General features: G+C 51.8%; 2 protein-coding genes across 3 annotated transcripts; both read left to right on the forward strand.

Moving 5' to 3' along the window:
- The first annotated feature begins 705 nt into the window (after positions 1-705).
- Positions 706-11,740, forward strand: PORCN (porcupine O-acyltransferase). Its single transcript, XM_080831283.1, has 13 exons — positions 706-816; positions 1,470-1,642; positions 3,208-3,400; positions 3,763-3,806; positions 4,231-4,412; positions 4,493-4,623; positions 6,127-6,252; positions 6,416-6,516; positions 7,848-7,924; positions 8,014-8,077; positions 8,186-8,271; positions 9,298-9,408; positions 11,298-11,740. The coding sequence occupies exons 2-13, from the start codon at positions 1,507-1,509 to the stop codon at positions 11,397-11,399; spliced, it is 1,353 nt and encodes a 450-aa protein (XP_080687409.1). The 5' UTR covers positions 706-816; positions 1,470-1,506; the 3' UTR covers positions 11,400-11,740.
- Positions 11,741-12,518: 778 nt separating this feature from the next.
- EBP (EBP cholestenol delta-isomerase) lies at positions 12,519-17,887 on the forward strand. 2 transcript variants are annotated; one of them, XM_080795919.1, is made up of 5 exons: positions 12,519-12,861; positions 13,784-14,102; positions 16,479-16,515; positions 16,648-16,778; positions 17,385-17,887. In XM_080795919.1, the coding sequence occupies exons 2-5, from the start codon at positions 13,802-13,804 to the stop codon at positions 17,606-17,608; spliced, it is 693 nt and encodes a 230-aa protein (XP_080652045.1). In that variant the 5' UTR covers positions 12,519-12,861; positions 13,784-13,801; the 3' UTR covers positions 17,609-17,887. The 2 variants fall into 2 exon arrangements, with proteins under 2 accessions (XP_080652045.1, XP_080652046.1); XM_080795920.1 differs by lacking the exon at positions 12,519-12,861 and adding an exon at positions 13,156-13,197.

Here is a 17,887-nt window from a genome sequence, read left to right on the forward strand (position 1 = left end):
TGTACTAGCCTCCTAGTGCACAGGGAACCCTCACTGCTAGTTGCTGGGGTCACCCTCAGGGCAGGAGTGAGTCCAGTAGGGAGTTATGCGGGCATTATCAGTCTCAACGACAAGCCAAGTGCTCACGAGGAATCCCTAGGGGAAGCACAGGCGCCTAATTCGTGCTCCTAGGTGACACAGTAATTATGCTTCTGACCCGTCTCTGCGGGTGGGTAGGGCTGGAGATTCCTTTAGTTCCCTCACCGGTTGGGGAAGGAGAGATCTCGATTTATTCTCCCATCTGTGAAACGAGGGGGAGAGGGGGGACAAAAGTGGCCAGAAGACTTGCGCGGGTGGGCAGTTGGGCCGGGTCGCGGGAGCGGGCTTGCCTTCTCCCTCCCCCATCCCTCCGCGTCTCAGCTTCTTGAAGGATTAGGAATTTGACGATTGGAAAGTTTGTTTCCGGGCCGCCAGAAGACCTCCCGACGCGTACCTTCAAGGGGCTGGAACAGCCCCAAGAGGCCGGATAGGTGCGGGCGCGAACGTTCCGCGCGCCGACGTCCTCCCGCGCCCAGCTCCTCTCAACCTCCCGCTCCTCCTTCCCTCGCTCCTCCGGCTCCCCTCCTCCTCCGTCCCCGCCCCTCTCCTGCCCTCTCATTGGCCGAGCTGGCCGGCCGGGCCTCCCCGGGATTTAAAGGGCCCGCTCTCCGCGCCGCCCAGGGAGCCGCAGCTGGTCCCGGCCTTGCGGCCTGCGGGGGAGGCTGCCCGGAGGAGGCGGCGACGGTGGCGGCGGCGGTGCGTCCCCGGCCCCCAGGACCGCAGCTTCCTTCCTGCCAGGTAAGTCGCCAGCAGTGCGCGTGCTGCTGCCCTGCTCCCATCCTGAGCCGGCCTCTCCGCGCGGGTCTGCAGCGCGTGTCCTGGGGCCCCCTCTCCATCACCTTTCCCGCTGCTCCAATTGCTACATGCCCGACTGCCAACTTCACCTCCCTGCAGCTCCCGGGCCTGGGCAGAGCTTTGTTGGCGGCTACAAGAGGCCAGGTGGGGGTGAGATGGGGCGCGCGGGGGATACAGGACACCCCCCACATCCATAGAAGAAGAGATGCACACGGCCCCCAAGTGTCACAGGATCTCCCTCTTTGCCCTCCACACAGAGTGACTCTACCTTGGAAACCCGGGGGGGGGCATTTGATATGTGGGCCTAGAATATACACCATTCAATTACATCGGACCCGGACTGTTCACAGCATACAAGAGATACGGGTCCTTCATTCACTACAGGTCATGGGCTGTGTGTGTTCACCCCGGACGCCCATTCACACACACAGTTGGTGGCTCTGTCGGATGTACCTGACATTCACACCCTCCCCCAGCCCCCCAGGACCATGTCTCCCCACGGACAGCCCCAAACTGAAATCTGAGTGTTCAAGTCCATCCCTTGAGCATGGTCTGCCCCACGGACATCCTGGCTCCCTGTGTATCCCCTTTGACAGGTCTATCCATCTGCCCATCCATCCGTGGGGGTTCGCAATGGCCACCTTCAGCCGCCAGGAATTTTTCCAGCAACTGCTGCAGGGCTGTCTCCTGCCTACTGCCCAGCAGGGCCTTGATCAGATCTGGCTGCTCCTTGCCATCTGCCTCGCCTGCCGGCTCCTCTGGAGGCTTGGTAAGTGCTTGCCGCACCAGGTGCCACCACGGAGGCCATATCACACATACCACATTTATCCATCCCAAGCCACATTTTAACCCACTACATCTTGCCATGCCAAGCCGGATGCCAACGTGTCTAGCCCACCACATGCCAGCAGCCCAAGTGCCATTCCATTACACCACGTCCCGCTATGCCCAGCCACTCCATGCCACACCACACCAAGCCACATCCTGCCATGACAAGCCACATCCTTCGGTATGCCTGGGTTTCTGGGATTCTAGAAAGCTGAGCTTCTTGGATCTTGGGATCCTGAAATGTCTCCATCCCAAGGTTACAAGCTTCTGGGATGCCGATGTCAGCTATGGAATCCCTAAGTACCACGTTACAGAGTTTGGGCATTCTGACAAATAGAAATTCTCACAGTGTAGCCTTCCAAAATGCTGGCATTCTGGATTTCGAGAGTCTGGGCATGATGAGATTTCTGGATTGTGGGATTCTGGAATTCTTCCACAATCGTGGCAAGCCTGTATCCGAATGATACAATTCCAAGTTCCCAACTTTCTTATAGGATGCTGAGAATTTTGGAAATCTGAGATTCAAAGCTTCTACACTTTCTTTTCCTTTTCTTTTCTTTAAAGTTTATTTATTGATTTTTTTTTTTTGGTAATCTACGCCCAATGTGGGGCTCGAACTCATGACCCGAGATCAAGAGTCGCACTCTCCACCAACTGAGCCAGCCAGGTGCCCCCTTTTTTTCTTTTGTTTTAAATGGATGTCCCCCCCGCCAAAGTTCATCATTTTGAAATATTTAGAACTTACCAAAAAGTTAAGCTGAAAGGATAATGTTGTGAACACCTATATATGCATTATCAGATTCTCCAACTGTCAACATCTTTTTTTTAAAGATTTTATTTATTTATTTGACAGACAGAGATCACAAGTAGGCAGAGAGGCAGGCAGAGAGAGAGAGGAGGGAAAGCAGGTTCCCTGCTGAGCAGAGAGCTCGATGTGGGGCTCGATGTGGGGCTCGATGTGGGGCTCGATGTGGGGCTCGATGCGGGGCTCGATGCGGGGCTCAATCCCAGGACCCTGAGATCATGACCTGAGCCGAAGGCAGAGGCTTAACCCACTGAGCCACCCAGGCGCCCCCTGCAACTGTCAACATCTTAACACGTTAGCTCTATCTATCTACCTATCTATCATCTTCCTGAATCCTGTGAAGAATGTGCTGACACTTCACCCCAAACCCTTCGGTGTGTGCCTCCCCAAGAACAAGGACATCTTCCCCCAACAAGCACGCCCTTCCTCCCTGCTCAAGAAATGTAATCTGGGTGCGATAATAATTATCCAACATAAGTCAATATTAATATTTCACCCAGGGTTCCCAAAAATGTCCTTTACAGATGTTTCTTCTCGGCTCCCCTCTCAAGCTCACCCGCTTCCTCCCCCTCCCCCCTCCCCCCGTAATCTCACCACGTTGCCACCTCTTATTCTGCCCTCTGCCCGGTGGCCCTCCCTTCCTCCTGGCCCAGCCAACTTCCCGTTCTTGTTCTCTTTGTCTCTCCCCCCTCCACCCGAAGGGTTGCCGTCCTACCTGAAGCATGCGAGCACTGTGGCAGGGGGGTTCTTCAGCCTCTACCACTTCTTCCAGCTGCACATGGTTTGGGTCGTGCTGCTCAGCCTCTTGTGCTACCTCGTGCTGTTCCTCTGCCGACATTCCTCCCATCGTGGCGTCTTCCTCTCGGTCACCATCCTCATCTACCTGCTCATGGGGTATGGGTGCGAGTCCTCCTCCCCGCGTTGTGGGCCAAAGGGCGGGGGGGCAGGGGGCGGTGGGCCCAGGCCACTCCTCGTGAGGCTGTCCAGGACTAGGAGGGCATAGGGGATTCCCAGAGTGGGGGGGCACCGGAGTCTGGGAGACTGGTTCTTTCTGAAGGCTGTACTGGACAGGCTGGGCTTGGGCTCCCCCTGGAGGAGGGAGTCCTGGGTCCTGGAGAATTATTCCTCCAGGAGATTGTGCAGGATGGTGATGTGCGGGGAGGGGGGCTGTAACCGTCTCTGCGCCTGGGTTTCCCCCACTTTGTGGTCTCTGAGACCATGGGAGTCATGGAGCCAAGACCACCTTTTTTCCGTAGTGAGATGCACATGGTGGACACCGTGACATGGCACAAGATGCGAGGTAGGTGGTCCCGGCCCTCTCACCTGCCCCCTCCCACCCCTGTCTTCCCGCCCTGCCCCACAGCTCCTAACTCCCCCAACCCTGTCTGTCCTTCCCTGCTTTTCTCCCTCATCTGCCCGCCCTGGTGGACACGTGGGCCTCAGATTCCCCTTACATCTGTGTCTCTCTCTCCCATGCCTTCCCCTCCACCAGCACCCCCCCCCCGCGCCATCTGTCCATCCTATCTCATGTCCGCAAGCGCCTGACACTTGACTAATGGCGTCTGCTGGTCCTGGGCCCCCTCTGCTCACCTGCCTGTCTGACACCGTGCCCACCTGTCCACACCTGACCTCCTCATCTCCCACCACCTCTCACCTGGTGCTCCCCATTCCCTCACGCGGACCTGCTCTTTGCCTGTCCACTTGACCATGGGCGCCACACATAGGGGCCCAGATGATCGTGGCCATGAAGGCGGTGTCTCTGGGCTTCGACCTGGACCGGGGCGAGGTGGGTGCAGTGCCCTCGCCCATGGAGTTCATGGGCTACCTCTACTTCGTGGGCACCATCGTCTTTGGGCCCTGGATATCCTTCCACAGCTACCTACAGGCTGTCCAAGGCCGCCCGCTGGTGAGGTCCTGGGTGGACAGGTGGGCAGGGACTGTGGGAGCCATGGTGGGGCAGTGTTCATGGAGCCTTGATCCCCACAGGGCCGCCGATGGCTGCAGAAAGTGGCCCGGAGCCTGGCGTTGGCCCTCCTGTGCCTTGTGCTGTCCACCTGTGTGGGCCCCTACCTCTTCCCATACTTCATCCCCCTTGATGGTGACCGCCTCCTTCGCAAGTGAGCACAGCCTTCGAGGCCTCTGCCCAACAGGGAGGGGGTTGGGGAGGGACCTGGGGTCTCCCCAGCTCTGAGCCTGTCGCTTAATTCTTCTGTCTGTCTTCTGTTAATACAGCAAGAAACGCAAAGCCAGGTAAATGAGGGCAGGTGCTAAGGGCAAGTGGGGCTGACTAGGGGTTGGGGTGGGGGGCGCAGTCTGTGGCTGGTTTGTTCTATAAATCTGAGACTGTTGGACCATCTATCCCATGACTAGACAGAGGCTGAGTGTCTATGGCTGTTGTTTGACCACAGTTAGCTCTGTGACTCCATGTGACTGACACTCCAACTGTGCCTGGCTGTCCATCTAGTTTATGGCTAGGAACAAATTATGGGACGACAATGGGGATCGACAAGTATATATTGGTGGGTGACGCCGACCTGCCTGTAACACTGGTATATGTGGGTCGTTCACCTGTCAGCTACTCACCCTCTGTGTGGGACTGGTGTTCCAGCTGTCTCGCTGTGCCTTTGTCAGTGATAGGATGTGTGCCTGTCACTGGAAAAGATAAAGCTGGGTCATCTGTGACTCTGGCTGGGAATGGGTCTGACCGTGCGTAGCCTGTTGTATGCCTGTCTGTGACGGATTCTGCCTGTGAGTCTGCCTTGTCTGGCCGCCTGGTGTCGTCTGGCTGTGGGCTCATGACCGACCATGTGTCCATGCCTATCTGTGGGACTGACTGTCCACCTTCTAGTGTGACTGTAGGATTTCATCCAGCTGTTTGATTGTATGACCCAGTGCCCCCACTCACTGGCCGCTGATGGTGTCTGATGCTGAATGAGGCTCCCAAAGGGTGGAGAGATTTAACAAGTGTCACCCAGCTAAGCCTCTGGGTGTTATTCCCAGGCCCGATTCCAGAACCTACACTTTCTCCGGGCCGCGGTCTGTTTTTCACCATGTCTGACTGTACAGCTGACAGGATGACTGGGTTGAGCATAGTATCGCATACGTGTGCAAAGCAGGGTGCCTGGTGGTGTCTGTGCCTAAGTAAAGGACTCTGATGTATCTTACCGTCACTGGGTCAGACTCGAGGGCTGTGGGGCTGGGAGTCTGATAGCATTTGTGTCTGGCCTCGTGGCTGTGTCGCTGTGTGGCGCGGTGAGGTCAGGCCTCTGACAGTGGCTGGGTCTGGATGTCTGGCCATGTGAGGCTGTAGGACCAGGTCATACCGTAGGGCAGCTCACACTTCCACTTGAGGCGTGTGAAACTGACAGCGTACGTGTGCATGTGACTATCTTTTGCTGCCATGTTTCTGTCTTGTCTTGTCTACAAACAACTCCGGCCAGCCTCCAGGTCCTCTCTGACTCTCTTTCCTTTCTTCTCTGCTGCCTTCCTGACCCCTGGGGGCCCTAGGGGCACCATGGTAAGGTGAGTCTGCAGAGTGGGGCTGGGGACCTGACATGTGGTGGGGTGTCATGCCGGGCCTGGGAGTGATCCCTCTCTCCCCCCAACCACTTTCTTCCCAGGTGGCTGCGAGCCTACGAGAGTGCTGTCTCCTTCCACTTCAGCAACTATTTTGTGGGCTTTCTGTCCGAGGCCACGGCCACGTTGGCAGGGGCCGGCTTCACCGAGGAGAAGGATCACCTGGAATGGTGGGGAGGGCCGGGGGCCCCCCTCTCCCTTAGGGTGCTGCCTAGAGGAGCTGCAGGGAGGTGGGAGGGAGTCCCAGGGGAGGGAACAGCCAAGATAAAAGTATGGAGGTTAGATGGATGGCTTGAGATCCCAGATGAATTTGCAGGTCTCTTTTGCCTACAGGGACCTGACTGTATCCAAGCCACTGAATGTGGAGCTGCCTCGGTCCATGGTGGAAGTTGTCACGAGCTGGAACCTGCCCATGTCTTATTGGCTAAATAACTGTGAGTCACCAAGTCACCGCTCCAAGAGAGTTGGGAGCCCTCAACCCAGGCCCTTCCCCATTCATGTAACGTTTACTGAGAATCTATTGTATACTAGGCACTGAAGATACTGCAGGAACCGGGGCGGGGGGAGTCTCTGGCCCCTGTGGAGCTGACATTTTTGTGGGGAGAGCAGACAGTAAGAGAAAAAAAATATGTAATAGTGCAAGTGGTAACAGTGCTATGGTAAAAAAAAAATGAAGCAGGTAAAGATGATCTGGGAGTGTTGGCAGGAGTGAGGGCGGGGGGAGTGTTGCAATTTTAAACTTTTTTTTTTTTTTAAAGATTTTATTTATCTATCTGACAGAGAGAGATCACAAGTAGGCAGAGAGGCAGGCAGAGAGAGAGAGAGGGAAGCAGGCTCCCTGCTGAGCAGAGAGCCCGACGCAGGGCTCGATCCCAGGACCTTGAGATCATGACCTGAGCGGAAGGCAGCGGCTTAACCCACTGAGCCACCCAGGCGCCCCGAAGTGTTGCAATTTTAAATAAATTAGCCAGAGCAAGTCCCACTGAGGAGGTGACATTTGAGCAAAGACCTGAGCAAGATGAAAGAACAAGCAATACCGATGTTTGGGGGAAGAGGGTAAACAGATGGAGGGAACAGCCGGTACAAAGGCCCTGAGGCAGCACACTGTGCATGTATCTGAGGAACAGGGAGGAGACCAGTGCCAGAAGAGCAGAGTGAGTGGGGACCAGCAGCAGGAGGTGAGGGCAGAGAGGTGATAGGGGGCTGGAGGGCTTCACTGGCCACAGGGAGGACTGGGGCTTTTTCTCTGAGAAGTGGCACCACAGCAGGGGTGTGAGCAGAAGAGGGCTGAGGGCTGACTTGGGTTGTAACAGGCCCCTCCAGCTGCTGTGAGAGCAGACAAGGTGGAAGCAGGGAGGAGGTCACAGCAATAGTCCAAGCAAGCTATGGTGGTGGTGGCAGTGGGTGTGAAGAGAGGGCAGATTCTGGATATATTCTGGAGGTGGAACTGACAGGATTTGCTGAGAGTTTGGTTGTGGAAATGGGGGAGAGGGTAGAAGAGGGCAGAGCGAGGGTGATTTTAGTTTTTGCTCTGAGGAACTGGAAGAGTAGAGTTGACCTTGGCTGAACTTGGGGGTGCTATGGGAGGAGCAGCTTGGGAGGGAAGATCAGGAGCTAAGTTTCAGACATGGGACATTTGGGACCATTATCAAGATTTTATCCTGGGGGCTCCAAAAGGTTGTGGGTTCCTCACCTTGCCCTCTGGCCCCCTGGGGAGGGCAGAGGGGATCCCAGGAGACTCTTGACTTGCATCTCCCCCTTCCAGATGTTTTCAAGAACGCTCTCCGCCTGGGGACCTTCTCAGCCGTGCTGGTTACCTATGCAGCCAGTGCCCTCCTGCACGTGAGCAGGGCAGAGCGGGATGTGGGGTGGGGAGAGCTGGGGGGGCAGGGCCTCTCCTTACTCACCTCCTTGCCCCCTGGGCCCTCCAGGGCTTCAGCTTCCATTTGGCTGCGGTGCTGCTGTCCTTGGCGTTTATCACTTACGTGGAACACGGTGAGTGCTGAGCCCGGCCCAGCAGATGGGATAGGAGGTGGGGGCAGGGCTAGAACCACCGTCCCCTGAGGCTAACCTGACCCCCTTACCTCCTGGCATCCGCCCCAGTCCTCCGGAAGCGCCTGGCTCGGATCCTCAGTGCCTGCGTCTTGTCAAAACGGTGCCCACCAAACTGTTCGCACCGGCATCGCTTGGTGAGGGTTCAGCCCGGGCAACCTCATGCCCAACACTTCCCCTCAAGAACGTTACTTCCGTCTCCATCTTCTGTCCGTCTCAGGGTGTCCAGCTTCCTCTCCTGGTGCCTGAGCCGTCCCCAGAACCTCACTTCTAGTCCCTGGCATCCATTTCTCTCACAAACATTATCAAGCCTCTGCTGTACACACACCTGGCATCCATTCCCCCCCCTCGCCCCGTGAATATTTATTGAGCACCTGCTGGTATCAGGCACTGTTCTAGGCCCTGGGGACACAGTGGTGAACAAAAGAGACTAAAGTCCCAGCCGTATGGGACAAGCCTTTTAACAGATAAGACAGTAAATTTTTAAAAAGTCACGAAAGTATAATAGTTTCTTAGATTGGGATTAATGCCAAGGAGAAAAGACGTGAGGGAAAGGGGAAGGGAAGTATGGGGCGGGGGTGTGAATGGTTTCAATTTTAAATAGGGAAGTGACTTTTGAGTTCTTGAACTGGAGGAGATGAGGAAGAGAAGCATTCCAGGCAGGGAGAGAACAACCTGTGTAAAAGCTCTGAGATGGGAGAGCCTGGAATATTTGAGGAACAACAAGGAGGCCAGTGTGGCTTGAGCAAAGCGAGCGAGGGCGGTGGGGAAAGGTGGGTCTCCATAGGTCGTGGTGGGGATTTGTTTCTGTTCGTTTTTTCATTGTTTGCAATAAGAAATATGGACCACCTCAGATTTGCCTCCCACCTGGCAACCAACGTTTATCACCATAAGCCCCCAGCTGAAGCCCCTCCATTCGTCCTCCTCTGCCTCAACACTCGCCTCTCCCCCTGGATGCCCCTAGGCTAACAGTACCCTCATCCCTGGATACCTCTGGGGCTCCCGTAGGAAGATCCAAACCCCAGAGGGTGCCCTGTGCCCTGGACATCCTCCTTCCTGGGACCCACTGGGCCTTGTGCATCTCCCTGGGCTCCCCTGGCCGGGTGGGGCTGGGGGACAGTGAGTAGATCCAGCTGCCAAGCATATCCATCTGTCCCCCACAGGGCCTGGGGGTGCGAGTCTTAAACCTGCTCTTTGGGGCCCTGGCCATCTTCCACCTGGCCTACCTGGGCTCCCTGTTTGATGTCGATGTGGATGACACCACAGAGGAGCAGGTGAGGTGGGGCCCTGGGCTGGAGGTTACTTAGGGACGTGCTACCCACTCATGGGAACCATGAGAGCAAAGGTGAAGAGGCTGAGGCATTGAGGACCTCATGTTGTGTGTCTGTCTAGCACTTGCAAAGCTAGTGCTCCTGGATCCTTCTTTCTCAGGGTCCTTCTGCTGGACTCATCCTGTTGGGGCTCTTATTAGGGCAAGGCGTGCAAACTATGTTTAGTTTACTTATAAAATTTATTTTATAGAGATGAAGAGCAAAATTCCAGTTTTCTTTTTTTTTTAACATTTTATTTATTTGTGTGTGTGTGTGTGTGTGTGAGAGAGAGAGAGAGAGAGAGAGAGAAAGAAACAGGAGCAGAGGAGGGAGGGGCAGGGGGAGAGGGAGAAGCAGGCTCCCTGGCAAGCAAGGAGCCCAACGCAGGGGCTCAATCTCAGGACCCCAGGATCATGACCTGAGCTGAAGGCAGCCTCTTAACCGACTGAGCCACCCAGGTACCCCCAGGTTTTACTCTTCAAAATATTAATTATTTCATCATATTTTTGTTTCAATAGAATGCACAAGGTTTCTTTCTTATTTAATTAAGAAGTATTTTTACTCAGGTTGAATGTGCAAACTCTGGATTCTGCTTTAAAAATGTACATTAAAATGTATGTGCTATTTTTATTCATGTGGAGTATGCACATTCCAGATTTTAGTCCCTTTTAAAATGAAAGATGATTTTAAAAATACTGTTTCTTCACATGGCTCTTGCAGGATCCAGGTTTTGCTTCTCTTTTAGTTGCATTTTTTAATTTTTAATTGAAAATAAAACTTTTACTTTCTATTTTGTCATTAAAAACAATTTTTAATCTTCGTTCAGGTTGAGTGTGCAAAATCGGGGTTTTAATTTTTACTAAAACATTTAAAAATAGTTAATGCATAATCACAAGGTTCAAAAACAAAACAGTATTCAAGATGTTCAGGGAAAAGTCTTGCTCCTACTGTCTCCTTCCTCCCCTCTTTACAGGTAACTATTTTTATTCACTTCATTAAAATGTCCCGCTAAAATATAAGCACAACGGTAGATTTATATTTTGATTCCCTCCCCCACCCCCAGGTTTTACCCTAAAAGAACTCATGAATGATACCATTCTGCATGTCACTGTTTTCACGTAATCGTTCTTGAAAATCTTCCGCATAAGTACATGGAATGTCCTCATTCATTTGGTTTCCATTGCGAGGGTATGATGATATGACACAGTGTAGTTTGTCCCTCATCAGTGAACACCTAGGTGATTTCCAGCCCTTTCTTATTGCAAATGGTGCTACAGCAAGTACTAATACCCTCATACCCATATGGATTCACACAGGTGCAGACAGAACTATAGGATCTAGCCTTAAGAGTTACAAAGAAGTTACTTTTTTGCCTCCCCCTAGCAGTGTGTGACCATACCTGTTGCCCTACCAACAGAGTGCCTCTCAGACTGCCTGGATAGGTTTGCCGGTTTGAGAGGAGGAAGATTATGAGTGAGGCTGAGTATCTTTTCATATATTTAAGAGCCACTGGGATTTTTCCTTTGTGAGACTGGCATACTCCCTTCCTTTACCAGGTTTTTTTTTTTTCTTTTTGAAAAATTGATTTCTAGGAGCTCCTTCTGTATTAGGGAGAGTACAAGTCAGAGGATGGAATTGCCTTGTTTTGTTTTTAAAATAATATTTAAAGAAGAAAACATGAAAAAAAATAACACCTGATTCTGCTTACCTTTTACATGTACCCAGTCTCTTCTCTGGGGCCTTGCCTAGGGTTAGCATGGAGTCACAGAAATGTCCTTGAACAAAGGATGGGTTTTCCTGAGACCTTTTTTTGTTCTTGCCGAGTGGGACTGTCACCTCTTTCTCTCCCACAGGGCTACGGCATGGCATACACTGTCCACAAGTGGTCAGAGCTCAGCTGGGCCAGTCACTGGGTCACTTTTGGATGTTGGATCTTCTATCGTCTCATAGGCTGAGGCACATCTGTGGACCCTCATAGCTCCCTCAAGACCCCTCCTCAGGGTGCCAGCTCTGATGCGGGATGAGGGAAGGCCCTATCTCTAATTCTTGACCCCTCTCCATCCTTGACCCCCCTGACACCCCTACACACACACACACACACACACACACACACACACAGTTTCCATGCCTGTCGATCCCCACTTCACCACAAGGCGGGAAGGGGGTGGTCCCTGCTGGGGCCTAGGGGCGGAGGATGCTTGGGGAAACAGAGAGGGGGAGATCCAGGGCCTCCCCCGCCTTCCTTCTCCCTTTTTATATACAGTTTGTTATTGTCAAATAAAAGTAGGAAAGATACAAAAGGCTCTTTCTTCACTGCTCAGTGGGGAATAGAATTGAGTGAGGAACGGGCACAGCACGGATTAAAGGTTTGGAAGCTGGAAATCATGAAGAGGGAACAGGTTGTGGCTGGTTCATGGTTAATTTATTATCGTTCAGGGCTGGACGATGAGCTCGAGGACTGCACTTAATTTGAGTGGAGCCAGGACAAACTGGATAGTTGGATGTGTGTGTGTGGGGGGGGGGACCTGATACTAGCTGGCTGGAAAACTGGTTTTCTGATCCGTTATTTTGACTAGGGCAGAGAGAGGGGAAAGCAAGACAGATGAAGAGTTCATGCTTATTGGTCCTTAGAACTGAAGCTTGTGGGTTCTAATTGGACAGGAAGGTGTGGGATAGGTCGGGGTTCTGATTCATTGCGCGGCCTGGGGTGCCTGCTGGCTTAGAGTCACGGAGTTTGGATTGGCCCTTTCGAGTTGGCACAGGGAGACTAAGGGTCTCCATGCCAATTGGCCAGCAGCTCTGGGGAGCCCGGGTTTTGACTAGTTCTGACTTAAGTCGGGAGAAGTGGAGATGACCGTTGAGGAGTTCTGAGCGCCCAGGGAGAGGGCAGAGGCACAACGTACAAGATGTGATCTGCCTGTCGTACTAAGTTTCCTCGCCGGTTCGAGCATTAGGATTGGGAACTCATTGATTGATGTCCCTAAAAAACGAGGGCAAAGGTAGGTGAGCGAACACAGCAATGCTGACTCAACAGCAGATAAGGATAAAACACCCAGTTTCCGATACGACTGACTGACAACTGGCTAGGGAAATTGAAGCTAGGACTCACTGCGGACAGGGTTCAGCCCCAAAACGCCCACCAGCCTTGGCGGATCCCAGCCTTCCCGCAACTCCTGACTGGGTCTCAACCAACAGCGAAAATGGCACCACGCATGGGGGCGGGGCCGGCGGCACACAGAGAGCTCCTATTGGTTAGGGGCGGCGCTGGCCGCCTTCGCAGCCCCTCCATTGGTCAGCTCCGTAAGGTGAGGAACCTGTGAGGGAACAAGTCGGAACGAAGGGTTTTTACGCAGCCTGCGAGCTAGCCTAGAGAGACCCCGGAGTCTGTGAGCGAGGCCGCCGCGACCACGCCGCTGGGTGAGTTTCCTCCGCCCAACCTGCCACTCCATCCCCTAGCTCTCAACTGCTAAACAGCCGGCCCTCGACGCCCGCGCTAGACCCTTCCTCCCTCCCTCTCCCCCCACCACCCCCCGCCCGGGTCCCACGCAAGTACACCCACCGCCCACTCTACGCGCCTGCGCAAGACCCCCAGCTACGGCGCGGTTGCCTGGACGGCAGACGATCTGCCTTCTCATTGGGCAGCTAGACCACAGGCTTCTATTTCTAATTAGTGGTCTGTGTATTTCACCCTCGTTTTCCTGTTTAGAACTGCACCCAAGACCCCTGCCTTCCGCTTTCCTCTTTCTCTTGCAGGTTAGTGGCGTTCTGCACGATTTCGGGAAGGGTCTGGCTTTGCACATACTGAACCTGACGGTTGTAGTTCGGATTAGTTTTCTCTCTTCTGTCCTGCGGATTCCAGGACTGCGGGGGAGGGAATAGCTTCCTCTTGAAAGTTGCTAGACCCTGATCCTTGCAGTGGAACCCAGCCTGGTCGCTGTGTCTCCCTCAGCCAACTATGACCCCTGAGGAAGGGACCACACCCGGCCCTTGTGTGTCCCCTATCAGGGCGTGACCAGTGAGTGCTGGGACCTAGTCTGTTTTTTGTGTCCGCCCACCAGACTGTGACCAATGAGGGCTAGAACCTGGCCCGGTTCCTGTGTCTTTCACATCATAGGACTCTCTTGGAGGACTGGAACAGCCTTATAGTTGGGATTTTTAAACAGCATATAATTAGGCTGTTATTAATCCAGTCTATTAACTGATCATTTTAGTCCATTTACACTTCTTGTGATAATAAATTATTTGGATTTGATTTTATGATCTCATTCTGTGCTTTCTGTTTGCTCAGGTTTTTCTCTCTCTCTCTTTTTTTTTCTCCTTTCTACTTGCCCACATACAGCCATCAGCCTACAGAGACATGACCACCAACGCCAGCCCCTTGCACCCATACTGGCCTCGGCACCTGAGGTTGGACAACTTTGTGCCTAATGACTGCCCCACTTGGCATCTCCTGGCGGGCCTCTTCTCCGTCTCTGGGGTCTTGGTTGTGACCACATGGCTGTTGTCAGGTCGTGCTGCGGTCGTCCCCCTGGGGACTTGGCGGCGTCTATCCCTGTGCTGGTTTGCAGTGTGTGGGTTCATTCACATGGTGATTGAGGGCTGGTTCAGCCTCTACCACGAAGACCTTCTTGGAGACCAAGCTTTCTTGTCCCAACTCTGTGAGTCCTGAGTTCTTTGAGGGCTGTGGGAGGGAATTTTCTGGGCAGGGATTGGCTTAGATATTTATCCACCCACCAACTCTAACATTAATTTATTTAAAAAATGTATTCAACTTTTTTGTTGAATATCTGTTCATATGGGTCAAAAAAACAAACCATTTAAAGAGGTGTGCAATGAAAATCGACCTTCTGTCCACCAAGTTTCTGTAATTATTAACCAATGTTAATAATTGTGTATGCTTTCTTCCAGGGCTTACTTATAACAAAATTATACAGATAAGCCTCAGTTTGCTATTTGTAAAAGAGGGATGGTAATACCCCAAAATATGTAAGTCACTTAGATAGCACAGTCGGTTAAGCATCTGGCTCTTGCTTTCAGCTCAGGTCATGAGATTGAGCCCTGTGTCAGGCTCTGAGCTCAGCATGAAGTCCATTTGAGATTCCCTCTCCCTCTGCCCCTCCTGCTCATGCACACACACTCTTTCAGATAAATAAATAAATCTTGAAAAAGATTTTAAGAACTCTGTTGGCAGACAGTAGATGCCATAACTGTCCTTCATCATCATCATCATCATCGCTTTTTTTCCCTTCTGTGCAAATGATAATATGGTATATATACCTCTGAACTTTGCTTTTTTTCAACGTGGTCACTCCTCATCAGTTCATAAAAAGCTTTCAAAGCATGGATGTTACAGAATTATTTGACTTGGCCAGTATTTTAGGGTATTTCCCTCCAATCTTTTTTTTTTTTTATCTTTTTTTATTTGAGCGGCGCCTGGGTGGCTCAGTGGGTTAAGCCTCTGCCTTCGGCTCAGGTCGTGGTCTCGGAGTCCTGGGATCGAGCCCCACAATGGGCTCTCTGCTCAGCGGGGAGCCTGCTTCCCCCCTCTCTCTGCCTGCCTCTCTGCCTCCTTGTGATCTCTCTCTCTGGCAAATAAACAAATTTAAAAAAAAGATTTTGGGGCGCCTGGGTGGCTCAGTGTGTTGAGCCTCTGTCTTCGGCTCGGATCATAGTCTCAGGGTCCTGGGATCGAACCCCGCATTGGGCTCTCTGCTCGGTAGGGAGCTTGCTTCTCCCTCTCTCTCTGCCTGCTTCTCTGCCTATTCGTGATCTCTCTCTCTCTGTCAAATAAATAAATAAAAATTAAAAAATAAAAAGAAGATTTTATTTATTTGAGAGAGAAAGAAAGAGAGAACAATCAGCAGGAGAGGGAGAAGCAGACTCCCAACTGAGCAGGGAGCCCAACACCGGGCTCAATCCCAGGACCCTGAGATCATGACCTGAGCTGAAGGCAGAGCTCAACGACTGAGCCACCCAGGTGCCCCCAGTCTTTTGCTATTATAAATAATATTCCTTTTTGGCCTCATGAATAAATTATTTTTATGCTATGTTTTTTCAAAGATTTTATTTATTTATTAGAGAGCACCAGTACACGAGCAGCGGGGAGGGGCAGAGGAAGAGGGAGAAACAGACTCTTCACTGAGCAGGGAGCCCGATGCAGAACTCGATCCCAGGACTCCAGGATCATGACCTAAGCAAAAGGCAGATGCTTGACCAACTGAACCACCCAGGCACCCATAAAACTGCTATTCTTACATAACACTTGGATCTAACACAAGTCTGTGTGAAGATCCGCCTTTGTTTCTCTTGGGTAAATATGGAAGAGAAGAGTGGTAGATGTGTGTTTAACTTTATGAAAAAACTGCCAAACTGTTTTTGAAAATGGCTACACCATTTTATTTTCCCACCAGCAGCATATGGGAGTTCTAGTTCCTCCACATCCTCAGCAACACTTGGTATGGTCAGGTGTTTCTTTAGTTTTAGTCATAGTGGCTGCAAGCAATACCTCATTATGGTTTTAATTTGCTTTTTCTTAATAATTAATGAAGTTTGAACACATTTCATATGTTTATTGACCATCTTGGAATCCTGTTTTCTAAAGAACCTATTCTTGTCTCCTGTCTATTTTTACATTGAGTGGTCTGTCTTTTTCTTATTAATTTCCTGCTCATTCTTTGATTCACTCCTCTGTTCACCTTTGTGCTTGCTTGCTCACTCATGCGTGCTCTCTCTCTCTTTCTCTCATATTCACTGGCTACTTCACTCACCCCATCACCTACACTTACCTTCTTTTGTTCCGCATTTATTGGGTACCAGACAGTCACAGCGTTACTTACTGTTCTGTGTCAGGTCTGCACACATTATCTTGTATACATATGTTCACTCTGGAATCCAGACAGCTACCCCATTTCTCAGATGAGGAAACTGAGGCATGGAGAGGTTATGAAGCCCACCTTACCTGGGCCCTCAGCTCTCACACATCTGAATTCCTTTTCTTGCCTTTATTCTTCATGTATGTCTCTCACCTTCTTCAGGGAAGGAGTATGCCAAGGGAGACAGCCGATATATCCTGTAAGTGTTTGCCTCCATCAAGGGAGCCCTGCATTCATTTGGGGGCGGTGGTGAGTCGGGGAGCACTAATGGGGTGCCATGTGGGTATAGCACAGTGATGCCAGTGCTCCCCAATCCTTTCTCCTCCCACAGGAGTGACAACTTCACAATATGCATGGAGACCATCACAGCTTGCCTTTGGGGACCACTCAGCCTATGGGTGGTGATCGCCTTTCTCCGCCAGCAGCCCCTCCGCTTTGTCTTACAGCTCGTGGTCTCTGTAGGTGAGGAGAGGGCCCACACTGGGTCCTAGAGGGGTTGATGGGGGATCCACAGACACAGGGGGATCCCTACACAGAGCACCCCTCAGTTGTGCCCATCCAGGGCTGAGTCAGGCTGAATGACATCATCCTGAGGTTCTGGAACAGCCATGACCCTCTCAGTCTGTGTTCTCAGGTGGGAAAGGGTCATTTCCCTCTCCTCCTCTTTCATCACAACGTCTCCTGTGAAGCTTACATTAGGTGGCAGGAAGCCCCTGGATCCTCCAGGGTTAGGATTCTGAGCTCCCTTCATCTGGCATTCAGTCCTCTTGTGTTCTTACACTGCTAGCTTTCTTTAGTTCTGGAATCCTGCGCTGTCTTGAATTAAAGGTATTTTGAGCTTCCTTAAATTCTGGAGATAAGAACTCTCCTGAGTTGAGAAATTCTCAGCTTCTGATTTCTGGAATTCTCATTTTTCTAATTCCTCAAATTTTCAGCTGTATGTGTTCAGATTTCTTAGCTCTCTAAATTTGAGAATCAGCTCTGAGACCTTGAATGATGACTTAGAAGATGCCTTGGAATAGCTTTTCCTCCTGACTAGGTTTCCTCTTCCCCTCTTACCTCCCACAGGTCAGATCTATGGGGATGTGCTCTATTTCCTAACAGAGCAGCGGGATGGATTCCAGCATGGGGAGCTGGGCCACCCGCTTTACTTCTGGTTTTACTTTGTCTTCATGAACGGCCTGTGGCTGGTGCTGCCTGGAATCCTTGTGCTCGATTCTGTAAAGCAGCTCGCTCATGCCCAGAGCATGCTGGACATCAAAACCACAAAAGCCAAGAGCAAGCTGAACTAGTAAGTAGTAGGCTGGACTTGAACACGGGCTGATGAGGAACCCTCCACCAGGAAGAAGAGTCCAGTCCTGCAGGTTGGAGAGACAAAGCAAATTAATCTGTCAAACTCGGGTTGATGGGTAAGCACCAGAAGGGCCAAAGGCAGGGGCAAGGAAGGAGCTGTGTGGAGCTACAGCCAGGAGCCACTGGGACAAAGGTACAGAAGAAGCTAGAAGGGCCATGATGGTGGCAGTTTTTAAAATCAGGAAATAAAATCAGGAAATAAAAGATCTTGACCCTAA

This window comes from Martes martes, assembly GCF_963455335.1.
Source record: "Martes martes genome assembly, chromosome: X".
NCBI classification, from domain to species: domain Eukaryota; kingdom Metazoa; phylum Chordata; class Mammalia; order Carnivora; family Mustelidae; genus Martes; species Martes martes.

Bases quoted from the DNA above. Each gene is read 5' to 3' on its own strand.
- PORCN (XM_080831283.1), top strand. From the start codon at position 1,507: ATGGCCACCTTCAGCCGCCAGGAATTTTTCCAGCAACTGCTGCAGGGC. The intron at 4,624-6,126 runs GTGAGCACAGCC...CTTTCTTCCCAG, and splicing joins GGTGACCGCCTCCTTCGCAA to GTGGCTGCGAGCCTACGAGA. The intron at 6,253-6,415 runs GTGGGGAGGGCC...TTTTGCCTACAG, and splicing joins GAGAAGGATCACCTGGAATG to GGACCTGACTGTATCCAAGC.
- EBP (XM_080795919.1), top strand. From the start codon at position 13,802: ATGACCACCAACGCCAGCCCCTTGCACCCATACTGGCCTCGGCACCTG. The intron at 14,103-16,478 runs GTGAGTCCTGAG...CACCTTCTTCAG, and splicing joins AGCTTTCTTGTCCCAACTCT to GGAAGGAGTATGCCAAGGGA. The intron at 16,779-17,384 runs GTGAGGAGAGGG...TACCTCCCACAG, and splicing joins ACAGCTCGTGGTCTCTGTAG to GTCAGATCTATGGGGATGTG.